The sequence below is a fragment of the Eptesicus fuscus genome, chromosome 8 (genome assembly GCF_027574615.1).
Source record: "Eptesicus fuscus isolate TK198812 chromosome 8, DD_ASM_mEF_20220401, whole genome shotgun sequence".
NCBI lineage: Eukaryota > Metazoa > Chordata > Mammalia > Chiroptera > Vespertilionidae > Eptesicus > Eptesicus fuscus.
Window position 1 is genome coordinate 103,212,590 of NC_072480.1, and position 16,775 is coordinate 103,229,364.

At 62.2% G+C, this 16,775-nt stretch overlaps 1 protein-coding gene across 1 annotated transcript in view; it reads right to left on the reverse strand.

The window, feature by feature from the left end:
* The window catches only part of CSMD1 (CUB and Sushi multiple domains 1), a 694,425-nt gene that overhangs the window by 164,979 nt on the left and 512,671 nt on the right, over positions 1–16,775 (reverse strand). The window contains exons 13-19 of the mRNA XM_054719948.1: positions 16,065–16,247; positions 14,091–14,417; positions 12,683–12,877; positions 9,177–9,315; positions 6,928–7,115; positions 3,870–4,058; positions 766–882 (exon numbers count right to left, since the gene is read on the reverse strand). Of these exons, the coding sequence (XP_054575923.1) occupies positions 766–882; positions 3,870–4,058; positions 6,928–7,115; positions 9,177–9,315; positions 12,683–12,877; positions 14,091–14,417; positions 16,065–16,247 (1,338 nt within the window). The remainder of the gene's footprint in view (positions 1–765; positions 883–3,869; positions 4,059–6,927; positions 7,116–9,176; positions 9,316–12,682; positions 12,878–14,090; positions 14,418–16,064; positions 16,248–16,775) is intronic.

Below are 16,775 nucleotides of genomic sequence, written 5' to 3' on the forward strand. Positions count from 1 at the left end.
GCTCAGCGTGAACACACGTGGGGGCGGGGGCGGCTCAGCGTTGTGAACACGTGTCACTCTCATCTCAAGGAGAGTTCAGATGTGAGTCTACATGACACTTATGTGACCAAATCCCCCAATTATTTTGTCACAAATGACAAGTTCAGACACCTCAAAAACAAAACAAAACAAAACAAAACAAAACAAAACAAAACAAAAAAACTAAAGAGAAAACGGCGACACAGCCCTGTCCCCTTCCTGTGCGCATGAGCCCATTCTGGGAACCAGTGGGCCTTTTCCTGGTCCTCACTCCCCGTCTGTGCAGTGAGGGTGGGTGAGCTGTGCCCTGAGCCACCGGTGGGTCAGGGGACGAATGACGCGGGGAACGCGGAAGGCCAGGCAGCACCCAGGGTGCCCAGGTCTATCGGGGAACTGGAAGTTAAGTCCGTTTCTTCTCATTTCCTTTTATCCATTCCATCGTCCTATCTTACACAATCCACCCCTCTTTTCCTGACATTATACCGAAGTGTCAAGTTTACCTGCACAGGCATAAGCCCAGTTCACCTGACAAATACGGAGTGAAACAAGAAATCCACTTTTGCTCGTAGCACTAATCACCTAAAGACCATCAGTCTTCCAAAATGTCTAAACACATAAACGTTAACAGCGAGACCGCGCGAGCTTTGTCCCCTGACTCCTGCAGCCACTCACGCCCTTTCTTCCCCCCGACCCCGTGCCTCCATCCTGTGAAGGATCGCAGCGTGGCGATCGGCGCCGTACCCCTACCTTTCCCGTGGGACACTTCGACGGTCCAGGTGCAGTTGAGGGAGTTTGGGTAAAAGTCCGGAAACCCCGGAGAAAGGACGGTCCCACTCCTCCCGCGGACGTAGCCTCCGCAGAGGGCTGAAAACAAAGAGACAACATCAGCGTAGCATTCCCTCCGGAATGACTGGAGAACAAAATACACGTGAAGGGACATGTAACTGGGCAAGGACTGAAGGACCGTCCTATATCAGCTACATAGTAGCTGGAACACAGCCACACGTCATTTTACTTGTAGTCACAATATGCTAATTCATATACACGTGCCCCAAATTATTATTAAAAACACAATCACAACCCCTAGAACAGTAACAGAGTGAGCGTAGCAGCTAAGGCGGAACCCTCCTGTGACGGTAAACTGTCGACTGGACGGCCCGGCACGGGGACGCCTGATTCTGGGCGTGTCTGTGGTGCCTGCAGACCGGAGCCCACCGGATCGGGATGGGGCAGAGCAGATGGCCCTCCCTGGTGTGGGGGGGCCTCGGCCCAGCAGCTGGAGGACTGAGAGGAGCGAAAGGCTGCGCCTCCCACAGGTGAGATGGCGTTCCTCTCGCCGCTGGGCCGCCTGCAGGCCCGGCGCTGGCGTTCCCGCTTCCCGAGGGAGCGCACACACGGCCGCTCCGGGTCTACAGCTGCCGCCTGCACGTCTTGTAACCTGACGGTCTCCACAGCGGCCGCGCGGGTCCCTTATAACCTCCCCCCTCGCTCCCTCTCTCTCTCCCTCTCTCCACAGCGGCCACGCGGATTCCTTATAACCTCCCCCCTCGATCGCTCTCTCCCCCCCCCTCTCTCTCTCCCTCTCTCTCTCTCTCCACAGTGACTGAGTGGATTCCTTATAATCCCTTTCCCCCTCCCTCTCTCTCTCTAGTGGCCAAGTGGGTTCCTTATAATCTCTCTCTCTCCCTCTCCCTCTCTCTCCCTCTCTCTCTCTCTCCCTCTCTCTCTCCCTCTCCCCTCTCCCTCTCTCCCTCTCCCTCTCTCTCTCCCCTCAGATATGAGCACATACATGCTGCCCACTGCACTGTGTCTCTCGGGAGCCCTGACCGGTGCCATCGGAGCGTCAGACGTGGGGGCCACATGTCAGGAGGCGCTGCTCTTCCCGCCCGCGTCCCGGCGAGCTGAGCTCCTCTCACCGCAGTCCGCCCGCTCCTCGGTTCTGGAGGAGGGGGGGGGGGGCTGTGGGCCATCCCCGGATCGAGCGGTGGCCTTTGGGGAATTCTCCTGGTGCCTGCGGCGGTCCCCACTGTGGGTGGCCCCTGCTCCGCTGCCCGTGGGTCCTCAGGGCTGGAGCCAGCCTCCCCCCACGGGCCGCCCCTGCACAGGGGGGCTCTCGCCCACGTCCGGCTGCTGTTCGGGCTCCTGAGCTGGTGACCAAGGCCAGCGGTTCTGTCTCCGCTGCCTCCGGGTCCCATCCAGCCGCTGCTCCGGGGCCTCGTCCCCAGCGGTTTCATGGATGCAGGCGGCACGTTAGAGCGGAAACGCCTGGTCGCCGCGAAGCACCGCACACGCCAACTCGCCGATGCTCTCACGTGGGAACCGCTCCGCTGAGGTTCCAATCATGGCCCAGGCGGGTCCCACTGTGCTGGCCCCTGAGCACAGGTGGGCACGTCTGCTTTATCCCGCTTTGCGCCTCCACGCTGACCAGCGGGAAGCCGAGTCCTGCCGTGACCACCGTCACGGGGCCTGTTGTTCCCCTGCGTGTCCAAGAGCAGGTGTGTGCAGGGAGGGGTGTGGTGGACGCCCCAAAGCCACGGGGCTCCTGAGAGCTCCCAGCCCAGAAGGCGCGCCCCTGGGAGCTGACTCGCCACGGGGGAGGGGGGGAGAGGAGACGGGGAAGCCCGAGAGGAAGCTGTGCGCCTGGTCCTGGGTCCGAGGCCGTGCCCACGCGCGGGGGTACTACAGCTCTGTGAGGCTGAGTGTTTTGGGGAACATAGTTGAAGGGCAGCCTCTAATTTCCCCTTTTTTTAAAAATAATTTTTTTATCGATTTCAGAGAGGAAGGGAGAGAGAGAGGGAAACATCCGTGATGAGAGAGAATCATGGATCAGCTGCCTCCTGCACGCCCCCGACTGGGGATGGAGCCCGCAACCCGGGCCTGTGCCCTGACCGGGAATCGAACCTGTAACCTCCTGGTTCACAGGTCGACGCTCAACCACTGAGCCACGCGGGCCGGGCTAATCATTCCTTCTTCACTAGCCCCACGCTCCCCGTTAGACACAACTCGCTAGGTAACGGAAATGTTAAATGGGGACAGTATTTAAGGTGACACTGTCAGATGGAAGTCCCACTTCCTCACCTCGCACCGCCCCCCAGAATACCTCTGCCGCCCCCACTGCTGGCGCACACGTCCCTGCATTCCTCGGGGTGCGGCTCACCCCCTCCACCCCCATTGCACACGTGCACATCCCTGCATTCCTCGGGGTGCGGCTCACCCCCTCCACCCCCATTGCACACGTGCAGGTCCCTGCATTCCTCGGGGTGCGGCTCACCCCCTCCACCCCCAATGCACACGTGCACGTCCCTGCATTCCTCAGGGTGCGGCTCACCCCCTCCACCCCCATTGCACACGTGTAGGTCCCTGCATTCCTCGGGGTGCGGCTCACCCCCTCCACCCCCATTGCACACGTGCACGTCCCTGCATTCCTCGGGGTGCGGCTCACCCTCTCCACCCCCATTGCACACGTGCACATCCCTGCATTCCTCAGGGTGTGGCTCACCCCCTCCACCCCCATTGCACACGTGCAGGTCCCTGCATTCCTCGGGTGCGGCTCACCCCCTCCACCCCCATTGCACACGTGTAGGTCCCTGCATTCCTCGGGGTGCGGCTCACCCCCTCCACACCCATTGCACACGTGCACGTGCCTGCATTCCTCGGGGTGCGGCTCACCCCCTCCACCCCCATTGCACACGTGCACATCCCTGCATTCCTCGGGGTGCGGCTCACCCCCTCCACCCCCATTGCACACGTGCACGTCCCTGCATTCCTCGGGGTGCGGCTCACCCCCTCCACCCCCATTGCACACGTGCACGTCCCTGCATTCCTCGGCGTGCGGCTCGCAGCGCCCCTACCGTCGCAGCTGGGCAGCGCGTGGTTCCACTGGTGGTTCCTCTCGCAGACGAGCGGCTCGTCATCGCTGAGCGTGTACCCGGGGTCGCAGCCGAAGGTCACGGTCGACCCGATGCCAAAGTTGCTGCCGCGCCGACGGCCGTTCACAGGGATGCCGGGGTCCAGGCAGGAGTCCGACTCCAGAGTCACACCTACACGCCCGGCAAGAACAGGTCAGGGGGAGGGCGCTGGCTGACGGAAAAGAAAGCATGTCTGAGCCCTGACCCTGGGGATCAGCCCGGAGCGCTCAGCCTGGGAATGCGTGCGCGTTGGCTCCGCCGTCTACGCCTGCGGACAGGAGCGCGAGCACCCGGCCCCGCCGCCCTGTGGAGACGCGTACCGTGCTGCTCACAACCGCCCGCCGGCGCAAACCGCTGGCCGCTCCGGACTTGATGCCGCTTCACTGGGAGCTCAATCGGACGCAAAGGAAGCCCGAGTCCTGGCTCAGTTCCTGTCTCCCCTCCCTCTCCGCTGGGTTTGGGGGTCACGCTCAGCTTTCCTGCAGAGGCGCCCCCATGCCCAGCCCACGCGTATGATGCACACTGAGCTGCACCGGCTGACTTTCTAAGACTGCGTTCCACACACACACACACACACACACACACACACACACACACACACACGTGTGTGGCACATTTGCACTGAAGGCAGCCCCGATCCGCCTGGGAAAGGGAAGTGCCGTCTGACGTCCCGTGACCAGGCTCAGGTCAGCGTACCCTTCTCCTCTCCGTCTCTAACACGGCTCTTTGCTTTCAGAATAGCACATATTTTGAAAATAAGGAGAATGGGAAGGAGGAAAGAGAACATCACTGCAATGTTTATAAACGAAAACAGAGAAAAAAGACATCATTGCTATACAAAACCTTATAATAAAGCTCAGAAAGTTACAATTACGATTGGAAATATTCTCCGGAAACCCTACATTATCACCGATATTCCTACTGCTTACTCCCGCAGTGACCTCTGGGTAACAGTCCTGAGTGCTGTGTGAACTGTACTAAAGTCTGGGACGAGTTCCTTCCTCTGTGAAGGCCAGCACATGACATGCAGGTGAGGAGTGACATTGCAGATTAAGTAATGGGATGGCATTCCTTCATGAGCACAGCAATGTGCCTCAACAGGCAAGGAGACATGAGTAGGACGTCCGAGCCACGATTCAGAAATGCGTAGTAAGGGCGTGGCTCCATCCACGGGGAGCCAGCTCCCGGGATGTCATCCGGACCCTGGGGATCTCCTGAGTGCAGGGAGAGTCAGTTACCCAAGGAGGGCTGAGGTCACACCTGATGGGCTATATCCCCAGGAGGGGCAGGAGGGCTGAGGTCACACCTGATGGGCTATATCCCCAGGAGGGGCAGGTACTGAGGTCACACCTGGTGGGCTATATCCCCAGGAGGGGCAGGAGGGCTGAGGTCACACCTGGTGGGCTATATCCCCAGGAGGGGCAGGTACTGAGGTCACACCTGGTGGGCTATATCCCCAGGAGGGGCAGGAGGGCTGAGGTCACACCTGATGGGCTATATCCCCAGGAGGGGCAGGTGCTGAGGTCACACCTGGTGGGCTATATCCCCAGGAGGGGCAGGTGCTGAGGTCACACCTGGTGGGCTATATCCCCAGGAGGGGCAGGAGGACTGAGGTCACACCTGATGGGCTATATCCCCAGGAGGGGCAGGAGGGCTGAGGTCACACCTGATGGGCTATATCCCCAGGAGGGGCAGGTGCTGAGGTCACACCTGATGGGTATATCCCCAGGAGGGGCAGGTGCTGAGGTCACACCTGGTGGGCTATATCCCCAGGAGGGGCAGGTGCTGAGGTCACACCTGGTGGGCTATATCCCCAGGAGGGGCAGGAGGGCTGTGGTCACACCTGATGGGCTATATCCCCAGGAGGGGCAGGTGCTGAGGCCACACCTGATGGGCTATATCCCCAGGAGGGGCAGGAGGACTGAGGTCACACCTGATGGGCTATATCCCCAGGAGGGGCAGGAGGACTGAGGTCACACCTGATGGGCTATATCCCCAGGAGGGGCAGGAGGGCTGAGGTCACACCTGATGGGCTATATCCCCAGGAGGGGCAGGAGGGCTGAGGTCACACCTGATGGGCTATATCCCCAGGAGGGGCAGGTACTGAGGTCACACCTGATGGGCTATATCCCCAGGAGGGGCAGGAGGGCTGAGGTCACACCTGATGGGCTATATCCCCAGGAGGGGCAGGTGCTGAGGTCACACCTGTAGCTACGTTTCCAGCAGAAGCTGCTGCTCAGGAGGAGCCATCTCCGGGCTGTGTCCTGTTAGCTCCTGTGGCCCTCAGGGTCTGACAGTGCAGGTCTGTGATTCCGTTCTGTAGTGAGAACACGTTTCCTTATTTAATTACTGCGTTGTTTCACTTTATGATGGATGGATACGCCTTTTCAAGCAAAGTTCCCCAAACTGCCCTCTGGATAGGAGAGCAAGCTCTGAGATCAGGCGGGGTGCCGCCTGCACGCTGTGTCCCAGCCCCGGTGTCCTGGCCCCTGGGGCCCTTGTTGGAGCAGGGGGACGGGGACAGGGACGGGGATGGGGACGGGGACAGGGATGGGGATGGGGACGGGGACAGGGACGGGGAATGGGGACGGGGATGGGGACAGGAACGGGGATGGGGATGGGGACGGGGACGGGGACGGGGATGGGGACAGGAACGGGGATGGGGATGGGGACGGGGACAGGGACGGGGATGGGGACAGGAACGGGGATGGGGATGGGGACGGGGACGGGGTCGGGGATGGGGATGGGGATGGGGACAGGGACGGGGAATGGGGACGGGGATGGGGACGGGGATGGGGACGGGGATGGGGACGGGGACGGGGACGGGGATGGGGATGGGGACAGGGACAGGGATGGGGACAGGAATGGGGATGGGGATGGGGACGGGGACGGGGTCGGGGATGGGGATGGGGATGGGGATGGGGACAGGGACGGGGAATGGGGACGGGGATGGGGACGGGGATGGGGGCGGGGACAGGGACGGGGACAGGCCAGGACTCACTCTCGTAGCGGATGAGGAAGCCCACGCTGGCCCGGCTGCTGTCGGTGGTGAAGAGCAGGCGCATGGAGTTGCCGGTGCTGATGAGGAACTGGGGGGCCTGCGTGCCCTGGTACTCCCCGATCAGCGGGGACGAGCTGGCCGGCCCGTCCCGCACCTCCAGGGTGTCGTAGTTCACCTCCGTCTGGAACCTGGGGACAGGGACGGCAGTCGGGAACGAGGCACACAGCCGTGTAACCCGCAGACATTCCCGCGACATCGCAGTCACGGATGAGCGACCCGTGGGTGCACCAGAAATACAGTGAGCGCAGTTCCACGTGCCCGTGAAAACGTGGGCAACCGCGGTATTGCAGAACAGAGCTTCTCACTAGAGAAAAGGACGCCCACACCCCTCCCTGCCACTCCACCTCCTCTCTGCCACACACAGGGCGCTGGTCGGCTCTAAATGTAGACACCCCTCAACCAGGCCCGGCCGGCGTGGCTCAGCGGCTGAGAATCAACCTATGACCCAGGAGGTCACAGTTCCATTCCCGGTCAGGGCACACGCCCGGGTTGTGGGCTGGGTCCCCAGTAGGGGGTGTGCAGGAGGCAGCTGATCCGTGATTCTCTCATCATTGGTGTTTCTCTCTCTCCCTCTCCCTTCCTCTCTGAAATCAATAAAACTATATTTAAAATAAAAATACCCGTCAACCAGATTAGCTTTCATAAAATAGATAGATGGATAGATCAGTAATCAATCACTGAAAACTCCATCAGTTTGCATTTTCAAACGATGTCACCATCGTCTGTTTAACACGATGGATGCACCCGGGGCGGGGCTGGAATCTGAGGTCACAGCCTGGGCACCGGGCTGGGGGCGCGGCCTCGTCTCTCACGGCTTCCATGTTCTCTGAAGTTTCTCCGCGATCAGAGTCCGAGCTCAGCATGCGGTGAGCAGGGGACAGACGCCCTTTGAAATGTGCCCCACGGCGTCCACATTTTCTGCAGCGACAGCCAGGGGAGGGGCGCGCACCCCGTGTGCTCCCGCGAGGGCTGAGATGCTGGGCACGGACCCGCTCTCCCACATCACAGACACACAACCCACGTCGTTTCTTCTCTTTTCCGAGATCGCCCTGTGGAGATGGCTGCCACCCCACCCAAACTGGACAGCAGCATCCGCACCATTTCAAAGGCAAACGATTACGAAGAGAGAACGCGGCTCCGCCAGAACCTTCCCGGGGCGGGAGTCACCATCGATCGTTAGAAAAGCAGTGGAAAAGCTAAACTAAACTAAACTAACATCCATCCACGGTGAGACAGCACAAACCCAGACCACTGCGCGCAGAGGGGGCCCCGCTAGGGACACCCCGAGGCGGCTCGGAGGGCAGGCTGGACACCCCAACCACCACGCTCCCTGCGGTTTAAAACACGTGGCTCCTTCAGACCATTTCTGCCTTATAATCATGAGGCGGATTTCATTGTCGAGACAAATGGTAACAAGTGTCATTATGAAAAATTCTAATAGCGTGATCGTGTCTTAGATGATTAAATGCGTGATCACGCAGCCACGCCCCGCGGCTCTCCAGGGGTCTCTCCGTGCAGGTAAAGTCACCTGGCCATTCACGGGCCAGCCCTCCCCAGGGCCAGCTCTGCACCTGAAGCCGCCCTGCAGTTACCCGCCACCGCCACCGCCACCAGGGGCGCTGTGCCCTCCGCTTTCAGAGGCTGCTAAGGGTCTGAAGGAGGTGCCTGTGCAATCAGAGGAGCAGCCCTGGCTGGTGTGGCTCAGTGGGTAGAGCGCCGGCCTGTGGACTGAAGGGTCCCAGGTTCGATTCCCAGTCAGGGCACATGCCTGGGTTGTGGGCTCGATCCCCAATAGGGGGCAGTGATTCTCATCATTGATGTTCTATCTCTCTCTCCCTCTCCCTTCTTCTCTGAAATCAATAAAAATATATTTAAAACACACACACACAAAGAACCAGGCAGAGTGGGTTCCACCCGCAGGTGCGCATACGGAGGGACTCAGGGCTGGTCCCTGGCACTCTGGGCACCGGGGGGGGGGGGGGGGGGGCGCCCTGGACTGCCGCTTCTGAACAGAGACTCAGAGGCTCACGCTCAGGAACCAGACGTATCCAGCACGCGCCTCACGTCCTCTAAGCAAACCCTTTGGGGACCGATAAAGCACGATCCTGTCCCAAAGTCTCGGGGCCATTTAGATACAAGCCTGGGCACCACGGCGCCTCCGGGCCCATCCGGAGGAAGGCTTTCCGTACCTGTCAAAGGTGATTTTGATCGCGTGTCCTGGTTTTGCCTCGACGACCCATTCACAGCTGAGCGAGTCTTTGTAGTACCCTGGCCACCCGGGAGGCAGGATGACCCCGCTGGACGCGGTCAGGTGGCCGCCGCACGGGGCTGGAAGGGAGAGGGGTCGCAGGTCATTGACTGCGGGGAGTGGACACATGCCCCACCCGCACACCCCACTCCACACGCCCCACTCTACACACCCCACCCCACACACCCCACCCCACATGTCCCCACTCCACATGCCCCACCCGCACACCCCACTCCACACGCCCCATCTACACACCCCACCCCACATGTCCCCACTCTACACACCCCACCCCGCACGCCCCACTTCACATGCCTCACCCCGCACGCCCCACCCCGCACGCCCACTGGCAGCAGGAACGCGCCTGCTGTGCTCGGGAGTGCATGTCCCCAGGGGCTAAAGCAAACTGGTTCCCAGGTGAAGGCAGCGTCCTGAGATTTCAGGCAGCGCGTTCCTTACACGTATTTCATGTGTCAGCCACTCCCCACACACACGATCTGAGAAGGACGCACAGCAAGTACAGACGTAGATTCCGATGCCTCAGACGTTCCTAAATCTGCATGAGGAACACTTCCTACGTGTCTTCCTTCCCCAGGGGACGCGCCCAGCCTGTCACACACTGTTCTCTGCGGCTCTGGCGTCTTGGCACATGGCGTTGTGCTGCACAGGGTCCTGGAGACCTGGCATCGCCATCCTGCTACACAGGCGGATCTTCCTACTCCACCGCGACCCGTTAAACCCTAACCGCTCAGTGAAGGCGGCGCTCTGGCCGGAAGCTATTTCACGGCACTCACACCTCCGTGGCCAGAACCCGGCCCAGGGTCTCGTCCAACCACAGGGGCGCAGGAGGCGAAGGCCGTGGTGGAGAGCGGGGTGCAGACACCTGTGCCGGGGACCTGCATGCTCACACGCGTGATGACAACCTGCCAGCGAGGGAACCAGGGCTCGCGGACGCCGTCCTCCTCAGATAAACGGGCCATCTGCCCGGACCTATCGACTGCAGCCTGCTCCTAAGATAAGCCTGCTCAGTCCCACATGTTTCCCGTGGCCGACTCTCCACGCAGACCTTGGCGTGGGCCTGTTCCACGAACACGGGCTGGTGAAATGCCGCAGGAGTCAGCGCACGGCTCCCGCGTGGAGGTGCTCCCTGCGTGCACTTGACCCACAGGACCCGCCTCGCGGCTCCTCGGCGCTCGTGTCCTGCTCCGTCGTCAGCCTTTTATCAGATCTCTTTCTGGTCCTTTGCTTACTCACACGCTGCACGTTTAGCTCGGTGATGTGCCACTTGCTGGGAAATCACCAGCTCCCGGTGAGCCCTAACGTTGCTGCGTGGAGTTGGTGACGTATTCGTGTGCAATTCCCTCCTCCCACCCCCGGCGTCTGGTGTGTAAGCGCACCGAGCTGGGCAGGCAGCGGGCGGTCAGCGCAGAACCAGGAGAGAGGCCCTGTGAGGCCCACGGAACCCTCTGGTCTGGCCCTGCCACGGCCTTCCGGGGAGTTAAGTGAATGTTTGACCCCACGGAGCAGGCCAGTGTCTCAGTGGGAAGTTCTGTGTGGCCCTCGGATGACGTCATAAACACCCACTCTGCCCGGTGGCAGGAAAAGGCTCCCGTTACACCTGTGCCTGGTGCTGCCCGGGGCTCTGCCAGAAGAGACACACCGGCTGCTTTCTGAGCTGCTGTGAGGTGAGCCCCTCTCTCTACAGAGCCACGGAAAGGGCATTTTTACTATTATGCTAAGTCACTAGCTTTCTAATCAAGGTGAGTAATGTTTTGCTAAATACGTGTAAGTTTCTTGTTTCCTAGCTTCCTCTTCAGGATCACAGAGGATTGGTCTACTTTGCTGATATTAACAAAGACCTCACTGGTGCCCTGAATGTCGGATCCTAAAGCTGATTTTCCTCAGCAGAACATCCTCCTTTAGTTTCTGCCTTTTCGCTCTTCTCTGGGCCTTTCCCGCCCTCAGGCTCTGCTGTGCGATTCCTATTCTGTTTTCTTCAGCGGCAGCTCCGACGGGGCGTGTCCCCGGCTGGGCCATCAGTGCCCGCCTGCCCGCCCCCCCGCCTGCCCCCCCGCCTACCCACCCGCCTACCTTTCCCGCCTGCCCTCCCCTCTGCCCGCCCGCCCTCCCACCCGCCCTCCTGCCCTCCCCCCCTGCCCCCCCCCACCTCCCCCCTGCCTGCCTGCCCACCCGCCTACCTTTCCCGCCTGCCCTCCCCTCTGCCCGCCCGCCTGCCTGCCCACCCGCCTGCCTGCCCACCCGCCTGCCTTCCCCTCTGCCCACCCGCCTGCCTGCCCACCCGCCTGCCTGCCCTCCCACCCGCCTGCCCACTTATGTGCTCTGAGAGCCACCTGTGCTCAGGAACTGGGCCTCTCGGTTCATGTAAACTTTAAAAATGTCTTTCACTGCGGCCTGGCCAGCGTGGCTCCGTGGTTGAGCATCAACCTATGAACCAGGAGGTCCCGGTTCGATTCCCGGTCAGGGCACAGGCCCGGGTTGCAGGCTCCATCCCCAGTGGGGGGCGTGCAGGAGGCAGCTGGTCGATGATTCTCTCTCATCGATGCTTCTCTCTCTCTCCCCCTCTCCCTTCCTCCCTGAAATCAATAAAAACGTGTTTTGTAAGAGACCTCTTTCCCTGTTAAGGAGTCCTCTGCTGGCGGTTTCTCAGCAGGCTGTGGCGGGGTTCGCACGGGATGACTAGCTCCCAGGAGCGGGTCCTCCTGTGTAGGAGCCGCCCACGCCTAGCGCGGGATGGCGTGTGCAGCGCGAGGCGACATGGAGGGTGGCCTCCGCGGAGCCAAGCGCACTGCGGGTCTAACTGGGAGCGGGAGGCCGTGGGCGTGGCCTGGCCCCCAGGACCCGCGTCCCTGGAAGGAGGGGACACTGGGTGCAGGCGCACTCCCACTCGGAGGAGGAAGCTCCCCAATCGCCAGGGAAGCACCCAACACGGGGCCAGGCTGGGCAGGGCCCCCACGGCCCGGAGGGTCCCCGAGGCCAGCTCCAGGGCGTGTCTAACCCAGCGTGTGCCCGTGTGGTGTGTGCCCGTGTGGTGTGTGCCCGTGTGCCCATGTGCCCATGTGGTGTGTGTGCCTGTGTGTGCCTGTGTGTGCCCGTGTGGTGTATGTCCTGTGTGCCCTGTGTGTCCGTGTGGTGTATGTCCTGTGTCCCCTGTGTGTCCGTGTGGTGTATGTCCTGTGTGCCATGTCCCCTGTGTGCCCTGTGTGCCGTGTGCCATGTGCCGTGTGCCCGTGTGGTGTGTGCCCCGTGTGCCCGTGTGGTGTATGTCCTGTGTCCCCTGTGTGTCCGTGTGGTGTATGTCCTGTGTCCCCTGTGTGTCCGTGTGGTGTATGTGCCCATGTGCCCTGTGTGCCCGTGTGGTGTATGTCCTGTGTGCCCTGTGTGTCCTGTGTGCCCGTGTGCCGTGTGCCCTGTGGCCGGCGGGGCACCCACCTTCGCAGCGCGGCACGGCGGCGCTCCACACCACGTTGCCGTCCTGCAGGGCGCAGGTGATGGCCTCGGAGCCCTGCGTCCGGACGAAGCCGTCGTCGCACTGGAAGGTCACCGAGCTCCCCAGCAGGAAGCGGTCCCCGGAGCGCTGCCCGTTGACGGGGATGCCGGGGTCATGGCACTCGTTCTGACCGAACGCTGGGCGGGAAGCGATGGGTCACTAAGCGCGACACAGGAGCAGCCCGGCCGGGAAGCGCATCCCCCGCCCCCGGCCCTCCCGTCCTGCAGCCAGACCCACCCCGCGTCTCCCATGCCGCCACTCTCAGCGAGGGGGACACGCGGGGGGCTGCCACCATGAGCCACACAGCCGTGCCTTCCCTCTTGGGTGACAGAGGATGGGTGGGTGGTCAGACACATCTTGGTCAGAGTCCCGGCCCCTGCGTAGTCCCCGCCCGCCCGTGGGCAGTTACTCCGACGGGCAGCGCCCGCCCTCCCGCACAGAACGAGGCCTGGCCGACCCCGGAGACGCTGTCCCTCCAATGAGAGGAGCCCTGGCCAAGGCTCAGCACCGGGCCTCAGAGGAGCCGGCACCCAGGGAGTGAGCTCTCAGCTCGCCCACCCCTCTCCCCCAGCGGGCGGCAGCGGGTGCCCTCCAACAGGATCCCTGCTCCGAGGAGAAGTCAGAGGTAAGACAAGGTGAGAGTCAGCTGCCGCATCAGAGTTCACCGATGACACAGGTGTCCCAGTGGGCGCCTGGCCCGAACCCTTCCCTGTCCCTGCACCATTTCTTGTTTCTTTTGGATGGAGGGTGCATAGGCGGATGGATGGATAGATGAGAGGGAGGGAGGGAGGGAGGGAGGGAGGGAGGGAGGAAGGGACAGAGGGAAGGAGGGAGGGAGGGAGGGAGGGAGGGAGGGAAGGGACAGAGGGAGGTAGGGAGGGAAGGAAGGAGAGAGAAGACATGTGAGAGACTCAGTCCTTACTGCAGGGGTGACCAAGCCAGGAACCTGGACAGAGGTGTATATTTCGGTTACCGGGACAGAGACGTCGCTTTGCTGTTCTCATGATGTTAATTACGAGTATAAACCCTCTGAGATGCCCTGGCCGTTGGTTGAGCATCATCCCCCGCAGCGAGAGGCCGCTGGTTTGACCCCCGGTCAGGGCGCGTGCCCAGGTTACAGGCTCCATCTCCCGTGGGGCGGGGGGGGGGGGGGGTGCGTGCAGGAGGGAGCTGACGGAGGACTCTCTCTCACTGATGTTTCTCTCTCCCTCTCCCTTCCTCTCCCCAACCAATAAAGACACATTTAAAAAGCAAACAGCAGCACAGAGCCGCTGCAGCCGGCCCTGGGCTCCCCCCGCCCCGCCCCCCCCGCCCCCCCCCCCCCCCCCGCGAGGAGCGGCGGGCACTCACTGCTGTAGGTGATGTTGAAGCCCCGGCCCGTGTTGGAGTGATCCGACTGGAACTCCAGCCGCACCACGTGCCCGCTGCTGGCCAGCTGGGAGGGCACCTCGTTGCCGGAGAACGTGCCGAGGACGGTCACGTCCGCCCCGCCGTCGTCCTTGACCGCCAGGAAGTCGAACTGCGGCTCCACGTCGAAGTCGTTGAAGAGGAGGTGGACGCGGCTGCCCGGCTCGGCGATGACCAGCCACACGCAGTTCATGTTGTTGCCGTACTCCTCGGGGTAGTTGGGGGACAGGATGACGCCCGCGGCCGCCGTGAAGTTGAAGAAGCAGGAGACTGTGAAGAGAGAGCGGCTCACCCTCCGCCCACGGGGCCGGGCCCGGCACGGAGCTGGTGGCCGAGGGGGGGGCCCGGGGCCGGCACGGAGCTGGTGGCTGAGGGGGGGGGCCCGGGGCCGGGCACGGAGCTGGTGGCCGAGGGGGGGGCCCGGGGCCGGGCACGGAGCTGGTGGCCGAGGGGGGGGGCCCGGGGCCGGGCACGGAGCTGGTGGCCGAGGTGGGGGGGCCGTGCCTGTCCCTCGCGGGCCATCCCGCTACTCAAATGGCTAATTCCGGACCATCACACTGTCTCTTTCCCGAACTGGAAATAGGGTATTTCATGGTGTGGGGTGCCCCCGAGCCGCACGGAACCCCGCACGGGCTGGGCTCGGACGTGACCCGTCGGTTGGCTGAGACGGGGGCCGGCACCGGCCTTCCTGGTGAGAAGCCTCTGCCTTCGGAGGAGCGAGATCAGCACGGACAGGCGTGTGTGTGTCTGCAGAGCCAGTGCCGGGAGCCACAGCGGCTCCACCCGGGCTCCGAGGCCAGGTTCCCCCCCACATCATGTGGGCGTCACTGTGTTATGGGTCACAGGTGACTCTGGAGAAATGGTGTCGTGGAAATCAGACCACGTCTGGGTGGAGGCTATACAAATCTCCTGGAAAATTGACTCTGAGGAGAGTGTACTGTGCGTACGGAGACATGGAGGCGTGGGACAGACTGTGGTACCTCAGGGGGAAGGCGGGGGAGGGGGGGTGGGAAGAGATCAGCCAAAGGTCTCATCTGCCTGTAAGTATCACCCAAGGACACAGGCGATGGGGCGGGGCGGGCGGGGGGGAGGCCGGCGGGGGGGAGGCCGGGGGCGGGGAAGGCCGGGGTGGGCGGCCTGGAAGAGGCCATGGGGGAAAGGGGGCATATGTAATACTTTCCACAATAAAGATTTAAAAATAAATGAATAAATAAATATAAAATAAAAAGAGAATGTGTACTGAGAAATCTATCTGGTGTCCCCAAAGTGTATCCACACTCACAGCTGACAGCTCAATCGATCTTTCTCTCTTTTCCGAGTTAAGCCCTTGGAGTTAATTAAGAAGTACTCCAAGTGTGTACACATTTCGGGGGGGGGGGGGCGCCCTGTATCTGCATACTTTTCTCTTAGGGAGGGAACACCTGCGGGATTTATTTCTAGGGGGAGCTTTGTTCTTATCCCACATAATTTCACCCACACTTTCTCCCATCGCTCTATTTCGTTACAAAAAGCACCCGGCTTCAATGGCTGTGAAGTACCGTCTCCCATTTGCCACAGCAGCTGGCTCAGGAGGAGGCGGGCAGGGGTCAGTGGAATCCACCCCGCCCCCCGCCCGCTCGGGGCGCCTGCTGGGAGCGGTGCTGGGACCGCGGTCTTCCTGGCAGACGCGCAGGTGCACTGACTAGCACAGGGGACGCTGGTGACCGTGTGAGTGAGGGACCAGGCAGGGGCGAGTGAGGGACCAGGCAGGGGTGAGTGAGGGACCAGGCAGGGGCGAGTGAGGGACCAGGCAGGGGCGGGGCGTGAGGAGCGGCCGGTGCCCTCAGTGAGGCTGTCCCGGGCCTGGGAGCCCCCCCCCCTCCCCCCCCAGCCCCCCCCGCGCTGTGTCGCCCCCTGCGGGCCGGCCCGGGCACTCACACACGCAGCTGGGCTTGTTGCCGGACCACTGGTTGTTCCGCTGGCAGGTGATGGCGCGCTCGCCCACCAGCTCGAAGGCCGCCTGGCACTCGAAGGTCAGGGTGTCCCCGTGCAGGAAGCTGCCGCCCGTGCGCCGCCCGTAGGCAGGGACGCCGGGGTCCCCGCAGCCGCCCTTCTCGATTTCTGCAAAAGGAGGGACAGACGGACCGTTACACGGACGCGTGGACCGCGTTCAACCATTTGGAACACGAGCACGTGGCGACGTCGCTGGTCTCCGCGTTATTTCCATCCAGTTTAGCACGGGGACTTGATGCGTCCACCTTCAGGTCCAGGCGCCGGGAGGAGGGGCCACGGACACGTGAGAAAGGTTCCTGCGGATGGTCTCAGGGACACGCGTGGCTACACGGAGGAGCTCACGATGCAGATGTCACGATGAACACGGTGAGCGAGCCCTCCTGGCCGCACACTGCCTGCTCGTCGCCCACGGCCGCCGCCCCGACGGGCAGGCCCCGTCTCCTTCTAATCGGCGGCTCTCATGGCAACAGTCCCGGCGAGAGCGAGGGCCCCTCCCCCTGAGCATTTCAGTCCGAAGGCCGTCTGAACTTCTGCTTTAGCGCAGGTGAGAGCTCAGGGAGGAGACGGATGAGCACACACATGGCCTCCGGGTAAGGAGAAGATGAGGGCAGCCGACCTCTGCCCACGGAAACCTGA